Raw genomic sequence first — 25,088 nt, 5'->3', positions numbered from 1 at the left:
GTTTTGCACTACAAGCTCTTTCGCCTCTCACTGGGGTAAATAACTATAGCACAGGGGAGGACAAAATTATTAGCCGCACTATGAAATTTGTTGAAGGTGCTTTTTCAGCAGAGCATTATTTCAGGAAAAAATAATCAGTGTCAGGCACAAGCCATCGATGGGCTTTACCTTTGTAATACTCAAAGCTGTAAAATCAAAATAGAGTTAACACCCGATTTACACTCAGTTTAAAAACTTCAGCATCATGCCAAGAACTAAAGAAATCAGTTCATCAGACTACAGAGAAAGAACTGTTGATGCTCACAAAGATGCATGTAAAAAGTTATTGCAGTGTTGTCGACCGTGAAGAACTGGAGTGAGTGATCGAGGAATTCAAAAACAGCCACACAGAAGAAGCCTGGCAGGAAGGTAGGAAGCAAAGAGTTCAACGGCACTGGAGAGAAAACTAGTGAGTCTAAAAGTCCCAGAACAACTGCGGAGACACTCCGCCTTGTCAGGAATCCTAAGCTCAAAGACAAGGATAGAGCTTTGCACAATCATTGACTGAGATGAGGCTGGCCCAGCCCATGGTTCCTTCAGTGGGCTGGTTTCAGTCATTATGCAAATGTACTGTTTATACGATTGAAACCTGCAGTCAGCTGAGACTGAAGACGTCGCCTGGATGATGATGAAACGTTTCTCCCACAAAACGCTACGTCCAGATGAACAGAATCAACTTCTGGGGGTTTCTAAAAAAAAGCATTTCCAGACTCCAACACAGCTCTTAGAAGCTGTTGATGAAATCCTGTACTGTGGCATATTTCAGACTTTTGTTTGTTCAGTAAAACTTCAAAGGAGAGGAAAATATTTTGTTACTGGTAACTTTTCTTACATTATTTCTATATCATTATTTAATTCCAGAGGTTTTTAAGTTCTTATAGAGGTTTTAAGAGGTTTTGTAAGTTCAAGTATTTTTTGCACTTGCTGACTTGTAAAAGCCTGAATGACGTTTTTATTTCACCATTCATTAACTGCACAGAGAAGGCATCGTTTAAATATGTTCAGATTTTCTTTAAGCAAATCTAACATGTATTCTGTTTTTTTGTTGTTGTTGTTGTTGTGTTTTATCCATTTTATTTTCGTGCCGTCTTTCGCTGAGCGTTGGGGGGGGGGGGGGGGGGGGGACTTGCGGTGAGGTCACGTCCCCGATCGTTCCTGCATAAACCTGCCTTGCAGAGCTAGACAGGTGAGGGCGGGGTTATTGATCAGTGATAAGAAACAGCTGCTGTGACGTCTGTGGCCACGATGTGACTGATGCCTGTGCACGTGTCCTGGACGTGAAACTCTGCGTCACTCAGGTCAGTGTCTCTGTTTCTGCGCTGTGCACATCGAAAATAATAATGGATTGGATTCATATAGCGCTTTACAACACCACTATTCATTCACTCTCACATTCACACACTGGTGGAGGCAGCTACAGGTGTAGCCACAGCTGCCCTGGGACAGACTGACAGAAGCGAGGCTGCCATACGTTATTTATAAACGTTATTTAACCTGCTGCTTTAATGTCCTGGCCGTCCTGAGGTTGTTTTCACGTGTCTGACAGGAAGGTGACGTCACCTGTCACAAAAATACATAATTAGGGTTAAAACGAAATGTGCAAATCTCGAGTGGAAGAAGACTGGAATCAGCAATTCCGTGTTACTGCACAGTAAGTGTGTGCTCTGATGGCATCGGCTCTTAAAGTGTCAAACACATCCTCCAACCACACACACACACACACACACACACACACACACACACACACACACACACACACACACACACTTTGTTTTCAAACTCCATTGCGGTTTATTTCACACTTACTAAAAAATTAAGCAAATACAAGTAAACTGCAATAAATTACAGGTAGTAATAAAATAAACTACTAACTCTTTTACGCTGCGTCCGCACCTACACGGGTGTTTTTGAACACGCAGCTGTTTCGTCCACGTAAACGGCGAATCACCGAGAACGGAGATTTTTTTAAAACTCCTTTTTTGCGTTTACGTGTGGATGAGGAATACAGAGTTGGTCACACAACATCAAAGGTATGTGCCTTTTTCCACGTCACGCTGTGGCCACGTTATTGTTTACATGAGATGAATTGCAGAATAGCAGAAAGAGACGAAATACTGTTAATCTGACTGTCTGCAGGTTTACACGCAGTTACTGTCCCTCCATTTACAAAGGCAGAGGCGTCACAGTGTCATTATTTTATGTGTAGTTGTTTTTTCCTGTGTAATAATGTTCAACATTGCTGTCAATGCATTTTTAAAAAACGCCTCTCTGTGCAGAATGGGTTCAAAAACATAAACAGCTGTGGGATCCTGTTAGTCTGTGATTTGAACCGGGGGAACAAATCGTGGCAGGATCAGCCTGATGTTATTTGTATCCCGCTGTAACTTTACTGTATGAAGAGCTAACGTCTCAAAAATGTCAGGAGTAGTTAGTCATTACAACAAGTGTTTGTGAACTAAAAATCAAGAATATGGGATACTGTTTGTCTGTGATTTGAAGAGCCCAGCGAAAACCAACCCTGCAGGGAGACCTACCTCGGCACTTGTGCAGGTGAAGCCAAAGGGAAGATTTGCTTCAGCATATTTTCTAGTCTTTGGCCTGGGGCCCAAACCATCAAATACCACCGAATAAAATGTTACACAATGAGTTGGATGCAAAATGTCCACATAATGTGGCTCTTCCATCCACAATAAGGTTTTACAATTCTGAAAATATAAGCATGTAAATATCAAAAATTATAAAAAACACTCAAACAAAATACACAATTTCCATTACAAGTGACATTACCCTCTTACAACATTTACAAATAAATTAAAAACTGCCTAAATAGGCTTTTAGGTGATTTTTAAAATTATGAATAGAAGCCAATTCTCTAATTGCATAAGGCGACTTATTCCACTGAAAAGATGCTTTAAATATAACAGAGTTTTTCAAAAAGTTACTTTTAACTCGAGGAGTTACTAAATTGTGGTTAGTTGAGAATTGTGTAGCATGATTATGTATTTCATCTGGATGCTGCAGCTGAGCATAAAAAAAAAAAGTGGTGTGTTTACCAGTATTGCTTTCTTTAAAAATACAAGTAAGCCATAGTATAATTTAGCTTGTACAGAAAGCCAAGAAAGTTTATCGTGCATTTTATCAATACTTGTATAATATGAACACCTTAACACTAATCCGGCCGCCCTATTTTGGACTAACTAAAGTCTGTTCAGATCTGTCTTATTAGCTGCAGACCAAATGATTGAGCAGTACTCTAGATGAGATAACACTAGTGCATTAATGACATCTTTCATAATTGAAGAAGTGATATAAAAGGAGCATTTCCTAGCTATAGCTATGCCCTGTCCCATTTTCCTTATAACAGAGTTGATGTGCTGAGACCATGAAAGGTGGTGGTTTATGGTAACACCAAGTAATTTAGTCTGGGTGACCTGTTCTAATACCGATCCAGCTATGGAAAGGTTTAGCTGTGGGCTGTTGACTAAGCGTCCTCTACTTCCTATTAACATGGATTTGGATTTAGACATGTTTAAAATCACGTTGTTTTTACTTATCCAGTCAAATATGTTCAGCAAATCTAGTTGTAACACGCTGGTCAATTCAGAGTAGCTACTGGCTGAATAAAACATGGTGGAGTCATCAGCATACATTACAAGATGAGATTTATCCAGGACGTACGGCAGATCATTCGTGGAGACTGAATAGAGAAGTGGACCGAGGCAGCTGCCTTGGGGTAGAGCACAGTTCATTTCACAGCCCTCAGAGAAATAACCGTTATAATAAACCTGTTGCCTTCTTTCAGACAGAAAACTTTCCATCCAGCACAAAGCAGCTGGTGAAAACCCATAACATTGTAGTTTATCTATCAAAAGATCATGATTTATCAAATGCAGCACTAAAATCCAAAAATACCACCCCGGCCAAATTCCCATTATCTAGATATTTATACCAGTTATCTGTTATGTGACTGAGAGCTGAGCTGGTGGAATAACCAGGTTTGTAGGCATGTTGAGCGAGTAACTGATTTTCTGTTAGGTAATGTTGGATTTGATCATAGACGATCCTCTCCATAATTTTACTTAGACCAGTAATCGGTCTGCTATTGACACCATTAAAAACGTCATTCTTGTTTTTAGGGATGGGAATTATTTTCGATTCTTTCCACTGCAATGGAAATGAGCTGCATGCCAAAGATCTATTATATATGTGACATAGGGACACAAACTTGGCTGCAACTTTGAGCAGTTTGCTGTCTGTGTTATCAGAGGATGTATCGTCAGGAAGTGATATCAATAAGCGCTCTACCATCTCAACACTCACTGCCTCAAACTTAAATTGGCTTTGCTTATTATTCACGATAACATCCTGTATAAGTGATAAGGTGGGATCGCCTCGGCTCATATTAGATTTTAAATGTGTTATTTTATTGCTGTAGTAATTAAAAACATTATTGGCCTTAGCTTCACTTATAAACGTTCCACCCGTGTAGATGTGAGACACCACCGGAGCAAGATCTCTACCCGTTATATTTAAAACTTCCCACACCTGCTTTCCGTCCTTATCGGCCTCCTTGAGCTTCAGTTGATAATATTCTTTCTTCTTGCACATATTCAATTTAGTTACTTGATTTCTTAACTCGCGATATCTTGCCCACTCTTGTGGACTGACAGACTTATGTGCTTTTGCTTTATCTCTTTCTGACGTTGCAGCCTTAAATTCATTATCTAGCCAAGTTCTTCTTAACAGTACATCTCCATACGGGGGCATGTTTGTCAGCCAGGTAGCAAAAGTTTTCAATAAACATAGATAATGCCATTTCAGGGACACTCTCGAGGCAGGTGTCAGTCCAGTGAATTTCCTTTACGTTGTCTGCATTGAAATTTTTGTATGATCTGTGAAAAATAATCTTTTGTGCAGTTTTCAGTGGTTTCGTTTTCTTGGTCAAACCTACAATATTATGGTCACTATAACCAACTGGAACAAACAATATTAGAGCAATGCTCAGGAACATTTGTATACATATGATCAATACATGATGACCTATGACGGTGTTGACCGTGACCTGGGTGGGAATGTTGACGATCTGAGACGGGCAACAAGCCGACGCTGATGAACTTTTTCCCTAAAGGACAAGAAGGAGCTGACCAACTGATAAAGTCTCCTAATAAGATCTTGTCTTTGTTTTCCTCAGTTACTCTTTCCAGCATTTCACAGATTCGTTCTACATACAACATATTGCTACTCGGCGGTCTGTAGCAGCAACCTGCTGATACAGGCCTGCCATAAAGCGGGTGTAACTGAACCCACACAGTTCCCAGGTCGTCAAACATTAAGTCCATACGTAGTTTGCTTTGCTATCATTAATGTATCGGGCTGTTTCTGTCCTTCCTATACAACTTATAACCGTTTATTTCAAATTCATTATTCTCAAAGGCAGCATCTACATGTGTCTCAGAAATAGCCAGCACACTTATCGTATTTGTTGACAACAGTGACTGAATTTCCTGAATCTTATATTTAAGGCTACAAATATTGACATGAGCCACTGAAAAACCTTTACCGGAGAATCCGGGAATAAGTATAAGGTCGGACATTTGCAGACCGATCGATCTCAACAGCTACAAATGGCAACATTGCTGAAGTCTAAATATTAATTCCGGCGTTCTGTGGCCTCGGTTTAACAATTAATTTGTCATATTTCAGGACGGCAATATCACCTGTCTCTGGCCGCTCTCAGCTGTGGTAACAGTTCTTTCCTCTTCTTCCTGATGGACTCTGAAAAATCCTCGTTGATGTAAAGATTGGTACCTTTCAGTTTTTTGGCAGATGAGAAAATTGTTTATCTTTAAATCTTTGTAGTCTGACCACAATCGGCCCGGCTCGTCCATTTTCCTTGTAGGGACGGACTCTGTGAGCGCGTTCAGTTTGAATGCTGTCACTATCCAGGCCCAGCTTGTTCTTCAGCATGTGTCGGACTTTCTCCTCTGATCCTTCCCACGTTTCTGCTTTTTCATCTATTAATCCATCCACCACAATGTTGTTCCTTCTCGATTGATTTTCTAAATGTTCCTCGCGTATGCTGCTGACCGCCGATTCAAACTCTTTTAGTTTGCTTTTATCCCAGCCTTGCCATTACGGCAAGGCTGGGATGGTCAATTTGGTAAAGTAAATCCGTTGGGCATCTTTCTTTGCCTTTAGACAACAATTATGATGCAAAAGAGCCAAACGGGACAGGCAGAAAAAAAAAGTTTGCTTTTAATGCGCCTCTCTTCAGTTTGCAGCTCGGTCACAACCCCATCCATGAATTGCAGGCTGGATTTAACATCCTGTGCATCCCTTAGAATGCTGTCCAACGTTTGTTAGTTCCATCCATGATTAATTGGACAAATGTCTTAAAGTTATCTTGCTGTTGGTGAATCAGATCTTTGTAAAAGTCCCGTTGCTGTTCCAGCATAGCGTTCAGCGTGCTAACACTGACATAGCTGTCATCTTCTGCCGGTAGCGCCTTAACGGCCTTCGGGGCCATATCGACCAGATCGTTTTGCCCCCCCACCCGTGAAGATCGCTTCGTGTACAATGGAGTTCACAAAAACGACTTCTGCCGACGAGCTGCAGGCCAGCCCAAGCCTAGCAGCAGTTATGACAGTTACCAGCTGTCAGCTGCTTAGAAAAGGATCCTGGTGTTATTTGTCTCTCAGAAACAGTTCATAACTTCAACTCATTCATGTCACCTAAAAGGTAAACCTGTTTCTCCATCACAGCTCTGATGATTCAGTAAGGACATCTCCTGGTTTCATCTTCATGTTTCCCTCTCACCACATATCCAAACCGACATCATGACCAGCAGCTTTCCAGCTGTGGCTCCAGCAAACATCAGCTGATACTAGAAATTAATATTAAATAAATCCTAACAACAGCTGATCAAACGTGCTGCTGTTGTTTAGCGCGACATCCGCTGGTTTCCTCTTTCTGGCAAAGTGGGAGATAAACAAACAAGAGAGAAAAGCCGATCAGCTGATCATTGATCAGGTTCATGATTGAAGTAGAAAGAGGAGAGGGAGGGGGAGAGAATGAGAGAAGAAGAGGCAGCTGTGCAGCGTAACGACAGAATAAATCCAGCTTTGTGTCTTTTTTGTAGCTGAAGTCCGGGACAAACTGTGTCTCTTCTCAGCTCAACACGAAACGTGTAATATTTCCTCTGAATGAGGGACCATCCCATTTTTTAAGGAGCCGTTGGAAACTCTACTAACTAACCTCATGAATAAAATAAAGTTCACTATCAGTAACATCATAGCACCCACCCAGCTGTATAGAAACTCCGTCATGCTAGCTAGCACCTCTTACCTGAAGTTCAGTTCACCTGATACTCGGACCGGGGGCCGCCTCGGGTCCCTCCTCCTCCTGCCTCCCCTTCCCTCATCCACCTGTTGCCTCTGTGGAAGCTTCGCCATAGCCACCACCAGAGATGGGCAGTAACGTGTTACTTGTAATGCGTTACTGTAATCTGATTACTTTTTTCAAGTAACGAGTAAAGTAAGGGATTACTATTGCAAAAACGGTAATTAGATTACCGTTACTTTCCCGTAGGAACGCTGCGTTACTGCGTTACTAAAACCGTGATTTTTTTTTTTTGCGAGAATGTCTCACGACAGTGACGTAAGCGAGTGCGACGTTAGTGACAACAGCTGTGTGCAGATCAACAATGGATCACATATCGAGTGCAGAGAGAGTATGAGCGTGCAGCGTTTAAAGCGTGGAAGTACTGACCTTACTTTGAGTTTGATTCCATAAAAAGTGACAAAAACATTAGTGTCCGCTGTGCGTGGGAAGAAAACTTCTTTTTACAGCGAAAAAACCCCTAAACTTCCAACAAGCACCGAGTAGCTACGACGTAATGGGAAACTCACAGAGAAACTCACGGATTCTTCCACTGACCGCGGCACACCTGCACCAGGGTAAACCTCCGCCTACCCCACTCCTGCTTTACAGGTGAAAATAGAGCAACAGGACCGCTGAGTCTTTGACTTTATTTATTTTCTGCTGTGTTTTACTTGCATCTATTTGAAAGACTGAGTGTAAACACACAAATATTTTATTTTATGAGCTGGAATGTGCAGAAAATAGGTTTCAATGTTAAACTAATTTCTTCCAGTCAGAGAATGTTGCAGATAATTTAATATTTGCTTGATGCATAAAGTTAAAAGATTAAAACTAATAAAACAAGTTTTAAAAAGAGACTTTTCCATTTGATTACATTTTGTATGATGATTATGCAGAAAAAGTAGAATTGGGATGAAAGATCTATCGCTTTATCAGCTACTCAGGTTGTAAATCGTGTTTTTAAAAAATAACTAAGTAATTAATTACTTTTGAAAATAAGTAATCAGTAAAGTAACGGGATTACTTTTTGGGGGAGGTAATCAGTAATTAGTGACTGATTACTTTTTCAAGTAACTTGACCAGCACTGGCCACCACCAAACAACTGAGTTATTTTTACACATCTGCCAGCATCTGGCCAATCCACCACCTCTCATTGTTCATGCCGTTACAAAGAAAATAAGTCATCAGCCCACCGGGCGTATGCCCGATGGCCAGTCCAGCTATGTTAACCTATGTTTTGCCGAAAAATAGTTTTCTGCGGTGCAGTCTTTCGTGCTTGGCTCCTCCTACCTTTGCTAACATGATGCTCATAGTGCAGAAGCCAATGCTGCATTCACTTACACTCGGATATCTGAGCTTCACTATGAAAACATAATCATACATTTGATATTTCATAGATTTTAATCGTTTTAGCTTCAGGGTGGCACCTGGGGTAGCCAGTGTGGTTGGGGAGGTGGCCTGTGCCCCCCCCCCCCCCCCCCCCCCCAGGCCACCCTGCTGGACACGTCACTGCTTCTTAGATGGGATGGCTCATGCTACCTGGTTACAAAAATAGAGTAAAATCGATAAATGGGTAAAGAATATCTTTTTTTTTTTTTAAATTAATCGCATTTCATGAAATTCTTTTAGCTGACAGAAATAATACAACGCATCAGATTTCTGGTAAGATGCTTCAGTCAGATTCACTGACTGTGTTCAGCACTGATGATGTGTTGTTGTTGTTATACACCAGCGGTTGATGGCAAAAGTCAACAACACACCTGTAAAATCAACACAACAACGTGCTGCTTCAGCGACACCAACCCATGTTTTGTTTTGGAGTGGTATACTGAAGCAGAGGTAATCAGTGACACTGAGCGAGCTCAGGCCCACTGCTTCATCATAAAGAAGTATGGAGTTCAAAGCGTCAGTGTGGGAGGCGATCTGAGGTTTGATTCCATCCATCGTGTCCATCATCAGTGTTTGCTGCTTTTCATGTTGTTTTCTTGTGCTTGGGTTTCTGGGAAAGGTGTCAGTGGGACTTGCTGTAAAATAAGCAAGGGTTCAAGACTTTGCTGTGACCTCCCCTTCTCTGGGAGCTCTGGGCTCTCTTACTGCTGCGTTACAGCTACCGCCCTCTCTGACAGGTGGAGGCACATCCGGTCGTTGATGGCGGAGTCTCGGGTCATTGTGGAGGAGCTGCTGGCTCTGTGTCTCCAGAGGATCACTATGGAGGAAAACAGCATGCGCACTGAGCAGGGTGAGAACAACACTCGACACCAATCAGCTGTCAGTAGATCACATGACATAACCCCTAAACTCACCTCATTCGTGGATAAATCTGCATGTAGGCGCTCTCTGCTGACCTCTGACCTGTTTTTATATAAAATGCCAAACTAAAATTCGACAGGTAAGACGGGTTTGGTAGTTACACACTTTTAATCGGTCTGCTCTCCCAGAGACAATCGAGCTGGTGAAAAACTTCGAGGAGGTCAGAAAGAAGTGGCTGCACGCCGAGCTGGAGCTGAAGAAGTACAAAGAGCTGCTGGTGAAGTCGGACGTGGCCAAAGCCGCTCTGGAAGTGAAGCTGAAACACGCCCGCAATCAGCTGGACGTTGAGATGAAGAAACGCTACAAGGTGGAGGCCGACTACCAATACCTGGTGAGGCAAGACCTCAAGGTTAGAGGTGGAAATCACGGCTGGCAGGTTTACATGTTTCTGATTCGTGTTTCATGTAACACGGGGACGTTTCTGCAGCTGTTGGATCAGTTGTTGTTTTGGAGCTAGTTCACTGTCTGAGCAGTTAAACCATGTTAATGCGCTCTGAGAACACGAAGAGCTTCTTTGGCACTGACAGAAAAACACACAGCGCAGTCAGCCGACACACAATCTTGTCTTCTGCCGCATAATGCTGCATTTTACTAAAACTCAGAGCAGCAATGACCTTAACCCCGGTTGCTTTTTCTCAGTAGTTTACACACAGAGCCACTTCTCTCTGCTAAATCCAGAAGATACACGTGAAATGCCATGAAAGTTTGAATCCCGTGTAAGTGCATTAGATTATGCCTGAATCTTAATTAAATGGGGATATTAAAAATAAAAAGCCCATGTGTCACAGTAACCTGAGTTTGAATCCTCAGAGCTCTTTGCAGTGATTTCTTTCAGCAGAGGTGTTTCTTGAATCAGAGCAGGGGTGATTCTAGGATCAGAGCTTTGGGGGTGCTGAGCATCAGGAGAGCTGCCCACCCAGGCAAGATAAACTTTACTCGTCACGATGAGACGTCTTCCCCGTCTCTGTCAGTCCCTGCATCCCTAAATGCCTCCAGTTGTCCCAAATTCCCTCTGACTGTCTCCTTGGTGCATTTAAACCCCTGTTCCTCCCTGTCCTCGTCGTCTGCTGTCTTCGTCTCTGTTATCAGTCATCATAATGTTACCATCTCTGTGCAAGTCTGCAAATTTCTTTATTCTTAAATCCATCAAGCCTCTTGGTGCCTGGGTCCTCGTCACAAAACATGACATCACTGTCTTGTACATTTAAACACAATTTAATCCCACATTTGTGAAAGAAAAGAGAACTTTTTCTGAAAAGTCTGTAACAAAACCATAGAATCTGATCAAGCTTATTGGAATAAAAACAAAAAATACATATCCTAACCTTAATTACTGGGGAGAATAATGAATGATGCTCACAGTGAGTAAAAAGTAAACTGAGTGCGTTTTTTTGGACAGAGATTCACTTTTAATGTGTGTTTAATATAAAACAGATGGGAAAAAAAAACTCCCAAAACAGAATAAATTATTACAAAATATTATATAGAGATATCTATATCATCTAATAAAAGATATAAATACTAAAACACTGATCCAACATTATCCTTTATTGATGGATCATTTGATTTTACACATTTACCTGAATGTGGCTCCTTTTTTGGAAAAAACTTCCTCATATCCATTATGAACCTGGCTGTCTCTCTGCACACACACACACACACACACACACACACACACACACACACACACACACACACACACACACACACACAACAGGAGTGATAAGGTTAATGGGCATCCAGTTAGTTAGTTGGTATCCATTTCAAACAGGACAGTGGTAACAACAGCAGGCTACGGACAATTTTATGTTTTAGATTTTAAACAGGCTGTATACATTTCAATGTTGTTTTAAATATTTTTATTACTTTTTCAACAACATTCAAAGGTAGTTTCCAATAATATGCTGTTGTAATAGAAACCCTTTTCCCCCACCCTCACCTCCCGCTCTGCTCTCTTCCGACCAAAGAAAAAAAAAACAAAAAACAAGCTCAAATGAAATATATATACAATTGTACCATATGTGGCATTTATACATAATTCAAGAGAAAAGAAAAAAAAAAGGAAAAGAAGAAAATATAATCAATAGGAACAAACAAAAATAGCATGCACAATGCTAACAATTTCCTCCTACTCCACTCTCCTACATAAGTTGTTCTATATTTACTACTTTTAAAAAATGTTTAAATGGCTTCCAAATTTCATCAAAATATATTAACTTATTTTTCAGAAAGTACGTAATCCTTTCCATTTCCATACACTGTGTCAAGGAGTTTATCCAAGCGCCAATAGCAGGAGGAACTGATGTTTTCCAATTTATTGCAATCATACGTTTTGCCTGTAATGTACAGTAATCCATAAACTTAATTTGATAGGTTGTTAATTTAATATTTTTAGGATACACTTGTAGTAGCATCATTTCTACGTCTAAAGTGATCTTTTTATTTAAAATTTGGTTTATTTTGTTCATCACCTCCTGCCAAAAGGCACAAACAATTCTACATTCCCATATACAATGAAAAAATGTTCCACGGGCTTCTCCACATTTAAAACATGTATCTGGTATTCTATTATTATATTTATTCAGTTTCACCGGTGTTACATATGTTTGCATGATCCAATTGTATTGTAATAATTTTAAATTACTATTAATCGATTGTTTTTGTGCTTTTAAGCAAATTAACTTCCATGTCTCCTCAGAAATATTGATATTTAGGTCCTTTCTCCAAGCTTCCAACTTAGAAACTGATGTTTCTGAAGAGGCAGAAACAATCCAATTATAAAATGTTGAAATTAAGCCTTTATTACCACCTTTTTTCACCATAAACTCCTCTAGCTTACTTAATTGGGGAAAATTAAGGGATTTATTTTGCATAGATGAAATAAAACTTCTAATTTGTAAATACTTAAAAAAGTGTTTTTGGGGGATTTGAAATTTTGAGACTAAATCCTCAAATGAGACCATTACTCCATCACAAAACAGATCACCCACTTTCTTAACACCTTTTACTGCCCAATCCTGAAACCCTGCATCCAACTTTCCTGGTACAAATAAGGCATTTCCCCAGATGGGGCTAAACTGAGAGAGATTGTTCTTAATATTCATCATTTCTTTTATTGTAAACCAGACTTCAATCATGTTTTGAACTATAGGATTATTTGTTTCTTTCTTTAACTGTTTGGATTTCGCAGAATATAAGTACAAATTTAATGGCATTTTAAGAGCATTTGCTTCCATCCCCACCCATGACGGGGTATTTTGGGATGAAACTAACTTTTTTATTCTTACTTCCAGATATTTTATCCTTTGATTTCTTTCTCTTGTTTTATTACTAGTATAGCTTATAATTTGCCCTCTTAAGTATGCTTTAAAGGCTTCCCATCTTACACTTGCCGATGTTTGATCTGAGTTATATTCAAAGTATTCATTAATTTGCTTACCTAAATAATCAAGAAACTGTTTATCCTGCATCCACTTCAGTTGAAACCTCCATTCAAATCGAGTCTTGATCAGTTTTGGTTCTATGAAAGTCAAAGTAACGGCTGCATGGTCCGAAATTACTATTTCCTTATACTGGCAATCTTTTATAAAATGAACCAACTCAGTTGATACCAAGAAGTAATCTATTCTAGAGTACGCTTTATGTGTACCTGACCAGCAAGAATATTGCAACTTGGTTGGATTTTGCTCTCGCCATATATCACTTAAATTTAACTCCTTCATGAATTGTTTGATCACCTTTCGTGTTCTATTGTGAGTATTATCCATGCCTGAGGATTTATCCTTCTGTGGATTCAGAGCACAATTTAAGTCCCCAGCAATTATACATTTACCTTGTAAGTCTGAGATTTTAAGAAATAAATTGCTATAAAAGTTTGGATTATCTTCATTTGGGCCATAACTAACTACATTTCAATGTTAGCAACAGGACGGTGAAATGTCGCTGATTTTACTACAGAGCAGGACGGATTGTAGGGCAGCAAACATCGTCGGAAAACACGTTTCAGCACTGCAGGTTACCTGGTGTAATGTTTTTCAGCCAAAAAGAAACATGGCTCTGATTCAGCACCCCCAAAAATGGACTCAAATGGCCCCTGAATCAAAGCATATTTATCCTCCGTCAGCCTCTCGTTGATCTACACTGCCTCGCTGTTTTCAGACTGAAACACAGTAAAATGAGTGCACCATGGTTTATTTCGTTTGTAGGCCTTCATCACTCTCTCCCTCATCAGGTCTGTTTATAATGAGCTGTTCAGCCTGTGGGGGGAGCTCACAGACTTCTGTCCTGTGCTTCCAGCAGAGGCAGATGCAGCTAATGTGCGACATCCTCGTCCACGACACGAAATCCAGCGCCTGTCTGAACGATGAGCAGAAGTCTCTCTTGGCCACGTTTGAGCACAAAGGGGGGAACATGACACTGCAGAGGAGCACCAGACGGTGAGGTGGCGGCCAATCACGGTCCTTGCTGACGAGTCCGACACTGGTGAAAGTGTTTTCCAGGTTTACAAGTTAAATCGTTGTTGAAATGAATCTAATGATAAAACATCAAGACTGTATAAAGAAGATGGAAGCAGCTACTGTGACATCACCCCCCGATTCATGAAGCCCACTTAAAAGAAAAAACATAAACAACAAACAACAAAACCCCTTTTTGAAACTAGATTAAACATGCTGTGGGTACACCTGAGGGCACCTGTACGCTCACACGGCAATCACAGGTAGCCCCGCCCATAATCTGCCTCCTGCTCCTCTCTGACTTTAACAGGACCATGATATCAACAATCTCAATTAGAGATGGACCGAGCCGATATTACGTATCGTGTCGGTCTGATACTGACCTAAATCACTGGATCGGATAGCGGAGAGAAATAAAAAATGTAATCGATCCATTAAATATCAAAACGTCCCACACGGGTAACTCTGCTCATAACCGTAGCTCGTCGCAGCAGTGTGGTCACGTGATAGAGCAGCTGTGTGTGTTTGTAGCCTCAAACCAGCATTTCATCTCCGAGGAAGTGATCCCAGAGAGAAGTAAAGCAAGTGTGCAAGTCCATATCTCTCTCTCTCTCTCTCTCTCTCTCTCTCTCTCTCTCTCTCTCTCTCTCTCTCTCTCTCTCTCTCTCGTTTAAGCTTGATCAGCTGTTGTTAGAATGTATTTAATATTACTTTCTACACCAGGATCTTTTTCTACAGCTGACGGCTGGTAACTGTGCAGGGGCGGATCTAGCAAAGTTTAGCCAGGGGGGCCGATAGGGCATGAACAGGGAAAAGGGGGCACAAAGACATACTTTTCTTTCTTATTCTCATTTAAAATGTCGAGCTTTTAATAAATAATTATCTGAATCTGACACCCAAAGTTTTAATCTGATGTAAAACGTATAGAAGTCCATCACTGTATATAGTAACTGTTAAGTCTAATATACCCTAGTAAGCTATAGTACTTTTTCCTTTGGGAACCATCTGTGCAGTCTGCAGTTCTGTAGAAGAAAGATGTTGAATCTATTTAATTATTCTTGAAAAATAATTTATTTCTGTGCATTTTTTTTCACACTGCATCAAATTAAAGTTGATTACGTCGATTAAGCACCATGAGGTGGAGGGTGGGGGGGTTCACTATGTTTTTTTTTGTTTTGTTTTGTTTTTTTGTTTGTTTTTTTTGCTGGGAGTTTGCAGCCCTGTTAGTTAGGTTGTTTAATATTTCTGCTAAGTACTCTTTAAAATACCAGAGTAGGGAGGATGGAGCAGGTTTAAGTTTGTTAGATTGATCAGTTTTGCTGAACTATGAAATATTTTGGGTGCAGTGTGTTTTTCACACACAGGTATAACAGGATAGCTTCAGTGTTTGTACTGTGTTTTTAAACTTGAGTATGAACTTATACAAAATGCAGCAAGATATTTAAAAAACAGTTTTATTGATTAAAAAACACTATATCAGATATCAGACATAAAAAAGTGGTATCGTGCCATCTCTAATCTCAATCAGACCTTAAAGCAGGAAAGAGTTTACTGAGCTCAGGGACCAGTAATAAGGTCAGAGCTGCCACCTGCTGGGCATTAGAGAGAATGCAGGTTAAAGAAGCAGAGTCCTCTGTAAAGTCTGTTTGAAACGGAGTGAAGACTTTTCACTAAAGATGATAAAACTCTTTTGTCAGGTTGCCTGTGATCGATGAGTCGTCCTTCCTGTCTCACTCTGACATCAGCTACGATCGCACCGACGACGATGTGGTACGAACATTAACCCGACACGTGCACCATGCCTGCAGTGTAAGAACACTTTAACGTTCTTTGTCATGGTGTTTCAGGATTTGGACACAACTGTGATCCAACCGCTGAGGTCTCGAGCGAGAGAGAGGAGGGTAACACGTTGTCCTATATTTACTTATTTGTTCATCCATCAGATTTTGCGTGGAAACATTTCGCCGGTGGTGCAGGGTGCAGCCTCTGCTCCCCTGGCTTTCTGATGATATGCTGTTCTCCACAGCGTTCCTCGATGGGTCTGCCTGTTGGTGCTACGGTCAGGAAACGAAGCAGAGGCAGGAACTTGTCAGCAGAGCTTCTGGAGAGGAAAACTGTGGAGAAGGTGAACCGACTGAGATGTTATGTTCTCACTTGACCTCGCCTTGTTAGTACTCGGCTGGGCCTTGTCTTAATTCTTTATGGGGCAGATTAACAAAGAGCTGGGAGGAACATGGCAGTGATATCATTAGAAATTACAATTGGCTAGCTGCCGGGACAGGTGGGTCTTCTGTCTCTGTAAACTCGGAGATGGTTGGTGGAAAAATCCCAGCAGATCAGCAGTTTCTGAAATGCAGACCAACAACAATTTAAGTTCAGACTCACTTAACTCACTTTCTGTTCTGAATGATTCACTGCTGTGTGATTGTTAATGCAAGTATCTGATTAACCAATCAGCTGAACAGTTGTACCTAATGAAGTGGCTGGTGATTTGCCATGTTTATTATAAATCTACCACAACAAAGTCATTAATGAACTAAAGAATTAACTGCTTAAAGTTCTGTTTGTTCCTGCTGTACCTGAACGTTTCTGATGCCTCCACTGACTCAAACTATGAAAGTCGTCCTGATAGCCTCTGCAGAGGAACCGCCATAAAACAACATGTTTCTAAAGGCTCTCCTGTGGCTCTGATTCTTTGAACTTACTCAGGAGGTGGAGACCGTTGTGAAGGCCTCCATCATTTCTAATGACACTGGAGGCCAGGTCCACATGGTGCTGGGAATCACTCAGGAAACCTCCGAAAACTCTCCCCAGACTATCACCCAGGAGTGTAGCGTCTCAGCAGGAGGTCAGCTCTACATTCAAGATATAAGATGTTTATTGTCACGTTCGCAGAGCGAATTCTTACTTTGCAGATTCGATTCACACAACTAAAAGAAGGTAATAATAAGTAAAACAGTGCTTTGTAGATCTTGTAGCTTATATGTGGGTGTAAACAGAATTGAAAGTGCAAGTAGTTTCAGCATTCAGTCATAATATATACAGAGCATGCAATATTAAGGTGTCTGTGCAGTCTTAAACACAACCCAGTTTGTAGCACCAAAGCAGTCCTGAAGCACCGAATCATACTCTTCACTCCAAACTTTAGTAATTTTACTTACTGGGGGGCTCGTTTGAGGGGCTGCCTGTATGCTGGATGGATAGATATTTAATTCATTTCAGCTTCATGTCCAAATGTGTCCAGACCAGTGACGGATTAATGACAAGACCTCTGCTTTTAAAGAATGAGGATCTACCAGGTTCACTACAGTTGGACTGCTTTGGACATCATGCTTTAGACGACCGATCAGAGAATCAGTCAGAGGAGTTCTGAGTTTCTCTTTTAGCCTCTTTTTTTTTTTGTTTGTTTGTTTCTTTTAATCTGTTGCTGTCAGAACAGGTGAGAAAACCCGTGTTTTGCACTCTGTCCTTCAGGCCAGACCTCGGTGTGGTTTCCCTGCAATGACTCGGTCCCCGGTCCTGAGGGTGAAGCTCTGGTCGAGGAGAAAGTCGGGAACATTGGCAGAGACCAGAAAGCCTCCAAACACACCTTTGTGTCAAAGACGGTACGACGAGCGTTGGGCCATTTACTTTTTTGTGGAAGTAACTGAGTTAGTAACTTGGTTATGGTAATATAAAAGTAACATTTGCGTTACTTTGAAAAAATGTTTACTATACTTGACTATATACATTTTAGTATGTTCAGTAGTTTATTATAAAACTGAATACATTGAAATAAATGAACTTACCAGAAGGAAGTAACAGGAAACACAATCTACACTGTTCAAATGTCACTGTGACGATATTATAGACACAGACTGGATATCATGTAACTGTTGTGGAATTATTTCCACATGTTGTAATAATAGAACGATAAAAAAACAACCTTTTTTATATTTATTCCACGTCAGCAGGCTGCACCTGGCTATGTAATAAGTGTACAATAAAACTTTTATGCTTTTTGAGCAAATTAAAGAAGCCAAATCGTCACAACGTCAGATCGTCGTGGCTGAACAAGTGTTCCACACTAAAGTGATTTCAGTGTAATACTGAAACAAATAGGTTCACTGTATAACAAAACTAAGGAATCAAAATGTAACATCCATGGCTGTCTTTGACAATCCATCTCAAGTCACATGAGTGCTGTTCTCACGGTAGAGTCGTATTAGAGTTTCCTGTTTTAATGTCCTCTGCTTATATTCAAATATAAAGCATTCTTATTGGCCACATCCATCCAACCATCCACTGTAGATAAAGCAGCATATTCTTGATGACATACCTGCCGCTCAGGCTGTTTTAATTCCGTCCGTGTCACAGATGTTTGTGGAGGAGAGAAATCAAGCTTGGATGGTGTCACCTTGTTATTCTCCGAGCTCGTGTTAGCCTCATCGGGGTTTGGGCTGCGCCTGCTAGCATCACCATCGCCCTCATTCTTGGCAACTAGTTTTGTTGAAGCATGTGATGTATCATGAGATTCAAATTGCTTACACATTCTTACAGTTTCTTGCCTTTTTATTTAGACAGAAAAGTGATGTCTGTACTTCCACTTAAATGCTTCCTTTGAATTGTTGTTTATGTGCTCACTGTCCATATCTGTTTGTACGTGAATGGTAAATGGCCTGTATTTGTATAGCGCTTTTACTAGTCCCCCAAAGCGCTTTACACACCCAGTCATCCACCCATTCACACACTGGTGGAGGCAGCTACAGGTGTAGCCACAGCTCCCCTGGGGCAGACTGACAGAAGCGAGGCTGCCATATCGCGCCATCGGCCCCTCTGGCCAACACCAGCAGGCGGTAGGTGAAGTGTCTTGCCCAAGGACACAACGACCGAGACTGTCCAAGCCGGGGCTCCAACCGGCAACCTTCCGATTACAAGGCGAACTCCAACTCTTGAGCCACGATCGCCTCACACCTAAGTTTAAGTTGGCTGGTTTACCGTGGCTACTGTACTCTTTCTCAGCCAATCAGCAGCACTCGTGCCCACGCTGCATTTTCATGTTGGTAACAGCATTGCAACAATAGGGTAATGCCGATATTCCCATCATGGGGTGCAACCTCCTTGATGTTTACATTCAAGCTGCTCCGACATCACCTCTGATGGAGTAACGTGTCATTTCCCTCCAGGTGATCCGGCCGGAGACCTGCACGCCGTGTGGGAAGAGGATCCGCTTTGGTAAGATGGTGGTGAAGTGCAGGAACTGTCGCGTGGTTGCTCATCCGGAGTGCCGACAGAAGTTCGCTGATGGCTGCACAGCCTTCAATGCCACGGCAGGAAGTACAACTCAAACGGCAGCTAAGGTGTGAGCTGGAGGGAGGGGCTTCACTGTGACATCATAATATGCATCACAATAAACCTGCGGCAGTCATTTCAGTTGGTTGTGTTCATGGACGACAGGGCGACTTTAGTGAGCTGGTTTAGTTTCCGTCTGTTTTGCTCGTCACTCGATTACTGTTGTATGTTTGGACATTTCTAGAAAAAAAGGTTCCTGGTGCAGGACTGTTTAAACCTTCGTCATAAATTGATAATTAAATGCACAACTCTGAAAGGCCAGTAGATCCCATCTTGAAATTGAACAGCTATTTTATTTTCAGGGCTGGCTCTTTAACTGCTCAGGTGAAATACAATTCAGTTTTATTTACACGGCGCAAAATCACAACAGTTGCCTCAAGACTCCTTATATCGTACAATGATACAGAAAACAATCGGACGACGCCTTGTGAGCAAACGCTTGGGGACAGTGGGAAGGAAAAACTTCCATCAGAACCGGGCTCAGGGAGGGGAGGCGATCTACTGCGACAGGTTGGGGGTGAGGAACAGAGGTGAAACAGCTGGACAACAGCTGTGTAATTGAAAGCCTGCGCTTGTACAGCCCCAAGACTTTTAGATCAGTTTGAAATCAGGAAAAACCCGTTGGGCTGGATTGTAGATATTTTAACAAATGGGTCACAAAGACTTAGAATGAATGGGGGTTCAGTCTGACCCAGTGTTCTCCTCCACAGGTTCTCCCCAAGGGTGCGTCTTATCGCCCTTATTATTCACTCTCTATACAAACACGTGTCATCATTAAACATGCAGGTGACTCTGTTATTGTCCGCTTACTGAAAGAGGGTGAAACTGGCTACGGTCCAGTCATTGATGGCTTTGTTCAGTGGTGGGAGGAGTCTTATCTCCAATGAACATATTTAAAACTAAAGATGAAGTTATTGATTTTAAGAAACAAAACAATGGGCACGGAGTCACTTTAATTAAAGGTCAGCAAGTCAAGTTCAATCATATAAAAATCTTGGGACCATAATCAATGAAAAACTGAACAAAATTGCGAATCAGTTTGTAAAAAGGGTCACCAGCTCCTTTATTGCCTCAGGAAACGTGCTCATTTGACACTGACTGAAAAATGTTAACTTTGATATTTTCATGAATGATAAAACATTCTCAGTCAGTTTTATCCTTTTGTTTGATGGCATGGTTCAGTCAGACCTCTGTCACAGAGAAAAACTCGCTGAATCAGTGAGACGGTCCAGTCGTCTGATAGGTGAGCCACAGTCTCCCTGTACTCTAAGCAGGTACAGAGGATCAAGCCTTAAAAATGGTTCCCATCCTCTACGGGGTGAATTTCAGCTTCTTTCCTCAGGACGGAGGTTTTCATTTCCAAGATGCAGGACAAAGCGTTATAAAAACAGCTTTGTCCGTGTTGCTGTCACTGAATTAAATAAGAACTGTTTTTCGATTTGAAATGTTTAAAGTACTATAGTCAGGTTTTTATTAGGTATGTGTGTTTTTGAAGGGATGCCAAATGCTATCTTTTTTTTCCGTAAAGCAAATTTAGCTATGGGTATAAATAAAGTAACCTTGTTCAGGACTCGTTGGAGGACTTTGCTCCTCAGACTCATCCCAGAGTGCCTCAGCTGATTGTGGACTGCGTGGCCGAAATCGAGAGGAGGGGCCTGCAGGAGGTGAGCCGTTACGGTTTTGATCATTTGGGTTTATGGATGTATCAATAATAAAGACAGCTGTTTGTTCTGATACTCTGGGAATACATGAGGGTTGGATCCTCCTGTAGTAGAGGGCTGTGCATGCAAGGATGTGGATAAAGAAAACTTCCTGGAGTCCTGTCCCCAGCATGCACTTCCTGTATGTCTAACCTGTGTCTGCAGAGAGGCCTGTACAGAGTTCCTGGAGGTGAGCGTCTGGTAAAGGAGCTCAGAGACTGCTTCCTTCAGGGGAAATCTGCTCTGATGCTCAGTAAAGTCCAAGATGTCCATGTGGTCTGCGGACTGCTGAAAGACTTCCTGAGGAAGCTGAATGAACCTATGATCACCTTCAGACTGCACAGGACCTTTATGGAGGCTTCAGGTATGTTCAGACCTTTAAATTCCAGAGCTGAGACAGCGCCTAATGTCACGTCTTTTCAGAGCTGACTGATGAAGACAACTGCTCAGCTACCATGTATCAGGCCATAGCAGAGCTGCCAAAGGCCAACAGGGACACCCTTGCCTTCCTCATGATTCATTTACACAAGTAAGTCCTTCCACGAAGTCTCCACACAGAATTCGAGTACACCTGAAGAGCTGCAGATGAGCACTTTGGGATTTTAAGGCTTTTTCTTTCTGAGCTTTGGTGCTTTCTGGGTCCTTTTTCAGAAGGTGGTCACCTCAAGGCAGCTGTTGTGACCTAATGTAATATAAATAAATCACCAAAGTAAAGTGTGTGTGTGTGTGTGTGTGTGTGTGTGTATTTCTCTTTTTTTATTTATTTATTTATTTTTTTATTTAAACTGCTCTTAATGTTTGAGGGTGATGAGGAGTCCTCAGTGCCAGATGGACCAGAATAACTTGTCCCGGGTGTTCGGCCCAACCATTGTGGGTCACGGGATGCCTGAGCCATCACCCAGCACCATCTTGAGAGACACCAACACTCAGCTGAAGGTCAGCCTCTCTAATTATCCAGACCGGAAGGCGGGGGGGGGATAATCGAGTTGAATTTTGGATAATGGTTGGTTTCAGTCACGATAAAGTACAGACTGAACCGGTCACTGCTAGCATTTGATATCTGACCTCGTAGCTGCTATATAGTCAGAAAAAGTTTCAGTAACCCTAACCCTGTTGCCCCCCCCCCCCCCCCCCCCCCCCCCCCCCGGCTCTTCAGGCCTGACACAGTCTCAGTCGGCGGCTCTGCTCCGGACTTTACAGTCTGCACAGTTAGCGACCTGCCCACTCCTGAACACCTTCACTACGTGCTCTGACCCAGCTCTGCATCCACCTGTGATCCGTTCGGTCCAGCAGTGATGTCGTTCATTCTGCCTTGATTTAAGCTTTCGTATCACAGTTTGTGCATGTGTTCAGGCCCCACTATGATGGGCGCGTAGCCAGATTACGATCCTGTAAAACAGGAGAGAAAGTGAACACAGGCGACACGCTGCTTGGTCAGTCTTGCCAGAATGGAAAACTCAGTTCCCAAAGCACGCTGCTGCCCCCTACTGTCCACAGTGTTATACACTCTCCTGGCAACAGGGAACTTACATGACATTGTGGATTTAAATTACACCAATAAACCAGCAAAATAAAACATGCATAATAATCTCCATATATCACGACACTTAACTCACAATTGTGACCACATTTCTGTGTGGATCACACATGCAATGTGAAAAGTGTTTCTAGGTAACACTGCTTTCAAATGTCTTTATAGTATTAATTTCTCTATCCTCTGCATCTTCAGAGTTCATTTTGAGTGCTCTCGTTGCTCTCACTGCAGGTTGTCTGCCGCCTGTTGTCCCTCCCTGAAGATTACTGGAGGCGTATCCTCATTGGCCAAATCCCCCCCTCTTCCTCCACCAGTAAGATGGGCCAGAGTGAAGGGCAAGGTGAGTGTGCACCTTTTTAAATTTTTCGGGAAACCCGAGGCCTGTTTAACCATCGCTGTGAATCGTCCGACTGCCTCAGCCTCCTTTGTTTTCTTTCACAGTGTAACTGGACCTCTTAATACAAAGAAGGAAGCACTGAACCTTGTTTTTGTTTTTTAATATATATAAATATTTTCCTCTCAGGTCGTTTCTTCCAGCCGCTGACATCTCCAGAATTAAACAGTTACCAAGCTACAGCAGGAAGATCTGTGAGAGGGCGAGTCAGGAACCGGGCCAATGCGTAAGACCACGCCGCGTTAACGCAACATCCACAAACTCTTGAGCAAATACTGAGGAAGATCATGGGGCTGATGCGTATTAGTAAAATTAACTTTAGTTCTAAGACTGGGAGAACTTCTGAGTTTTAGTTTTCCCAGTATAAGTGCAGCCCTTTAATGCAAGTTAAAGATATTAGCGTTGTTGTTTCAGTTCTCTCATGTCATGGTTTGTTTGTTTTGTCCTCAGAGGTCGACCAGAGCCAGCGAGGAAATTCTTCACGTCGCCCAGCTGACAGATGTTGAACCTCTAACCTGTTTGAGCACACACTAATGCTGGACCTTGGCCTGATGATCATTTTTATAGATTTCATGCTAACCACATGAAGTTTGTTATCGAGGCACTTTAAAAAATTACAAGTTGGAATAAAACGTGATGTCCTATTCTTTGCTGTGACTTTCATTTCATTTGAAACCGTTGATCTCCTTCCTGTCGAGATCAGCCCTTTTGGTTTTTTACTTCCTGGACACCTTTTTCTCCTTTCCTTCCTAGTCTCTGGGTTTCACATGAAGTTCGTTGATAATGACCCAGTAAACAAAGGGTCTGTTCTGAACAGAGATGGGCAGTAACGCGTTACTTGTGTATATATATTTTTTTCTTTGTTTCTGCAGGTGATGCTGACCCTCAGCTGTGCAAGAACTGATGTCTTCAAACATTAAACATAAGAAAAATTGCATTGACTGTCAATCATCTTGGTTTTAGATGTTGCAGTGTGCTGCTAACTCTACGGACAGTGAACCAAGTCTTCTAAATACAATAATGTTCACTGAATAATGGGTATTATGGCCTGTAAATAAATGCAGCAGGATAACTGGGTGCCAAAATTCTACTGCTAGTGAGCTGAAAATGCATTCCTGTGTCTAAGCCGCTCCCCAAGTAACACAAAAACATTGCTGGCATGAGTAAACCCATCATATGTTCCTACATCAGGTTTCTTACAACTGTGTATTGAACAGTAAGAAGAAAGTCGAGTTAGTTTTGTTCACCATTTTTTCTGATTTGGTGAACATGAATTTCCTGAATAACCCATAACTATCTCGCTGGCTGACGAACCTTGCCAACCCTCTATTTGCAACCACAACACTCAAGTTTGAGCTGAGCTAACATTAGCTGGTTTTGTTGATGCTGTAAGGCTTCAGATGTGCAACCGTAAATGTCCTATGAATTTTTAGCACAACATTGACATAGCTGTAGGATTTAGATATACCGATATGAGGTATATTTTCAATGCAAACTCAGTGCTATATTGATCATTCATTTTTTCCATAATTAACCTCTGTGCTCATGTTCTAATTCAACAGTCCAGTGTTTGGACTGTCACTTCATCTTTGTTGGTGTAACCCTCTGAACAAAATGTTCAAAAAGCAAGTCTTGCAACTCCACAGCCATCTGAAATGCCTGGAAGGACTTAAAATGTTGGTTTTTGAAACATAATCTAAATTAAGTTTAAGTGTTCATTAAAACATAAGAATTGTACGTTCAGAATCATGGGTCATATCTATGGAGGCTTGTTTCCTGTACTGGGAAAAAACAAAAGTATAAGTCAGAAATGTTTTTTAAAAATAGCTTTTATGTTATCTTAGATTTTCAATTTATCCCAATATTTCATTTTTAAGTCAAAGTTCCGCAATACTAACCTGAAAATATTGACTGTTTGAAAAAAAGAAAATAAAAAGCAGGCAGT

The 25,088-nt window shown here is 41.5% G+C and overlaps 1 protein-coding gene across 1 annotated transcript; it reads left to right on the top strand.

Moving 5' to 3' along the window:
• The first annotated feature begins 1,976 nt into the window (after window positions 1-1,976).
• Window positions 1,977-23,738, top strand: LOC146627413 (rac GTPase-activating protein 1). Its single transcript, XM_085361674.1, has 17 exons — window positions 1,977-2,069; window positions 9,547-9,659; window positions 9,859-10,061; window positions 14,027-14,166; window positions 15,882-15,954; window positions 16,032-16,085; window positions 16,211-16,309; window positions 16,894-17,032; window positions 17,659-17,789; window positions 19,350-19,523; window positions 21,084-21,179; window positions 21,381-21,579; window positions 21,639-21,744; window positions 22,019-22,151; window positions 22,981-23,089; window positions 23,273-23,369; window positions 23,594-23,738. Exons 1-17 carry the CDS (start codon window positions 2,035-2,037, stop codon window positions 23,637-23,639), a joined length of 1,947 nt encoding a protein of 648 aa, XP_085217800.1. The 5' UTR covers window positions 1,977-2,034; the 3' UTR covers window positions 23,640-23,738.
• Window positions 23,739-25,088: the final 1,350 nt, after the last annotated feature.

Source organism: Diplotaxodon limnothrissa, linkage group LG8 (genome assembly GCF_057381915.1).
Source record: "Diplotaxodon limnothrissa isolate DT_005_m linkage group LG8, D_limnothrissa_male_GT1.1, whole genome shotgun sequence".
Classification (NCBI taxonomy): Eukaryota; Metazoa; Chordata; class Actinopteri; order Cichliformes; family Cichlidae; genus Diplotaxodon; species Diplotaxodon limnothrissa.
Note: the sequence above shows the minus strand (reverse complement) of the source record. Positions and strands in the feature narration are given on the sequence as shown.

Coding starts and splice junctions, on each gene's coding strand:
- LOC146627413 (XM_085361674.1), top strand. CDS start 2,035: ATGAGGAATACAGAGTTGGTCACACAACATCAAAG. Junction 9,660..9,858: donor CAGCATGCGCACTGAGCAGG/GTGAGAACAACA, acceptor CTGCTCTCCCAG/AGACAATCGAGCTGGTGAAA. Junction 21,745..22,018: donor CTCATGATTCATTTACACAA/GTAAGTCCTTCC, acceptor TTAATGTTTGAG/GGTGATGAGGAGTCCTCAGT.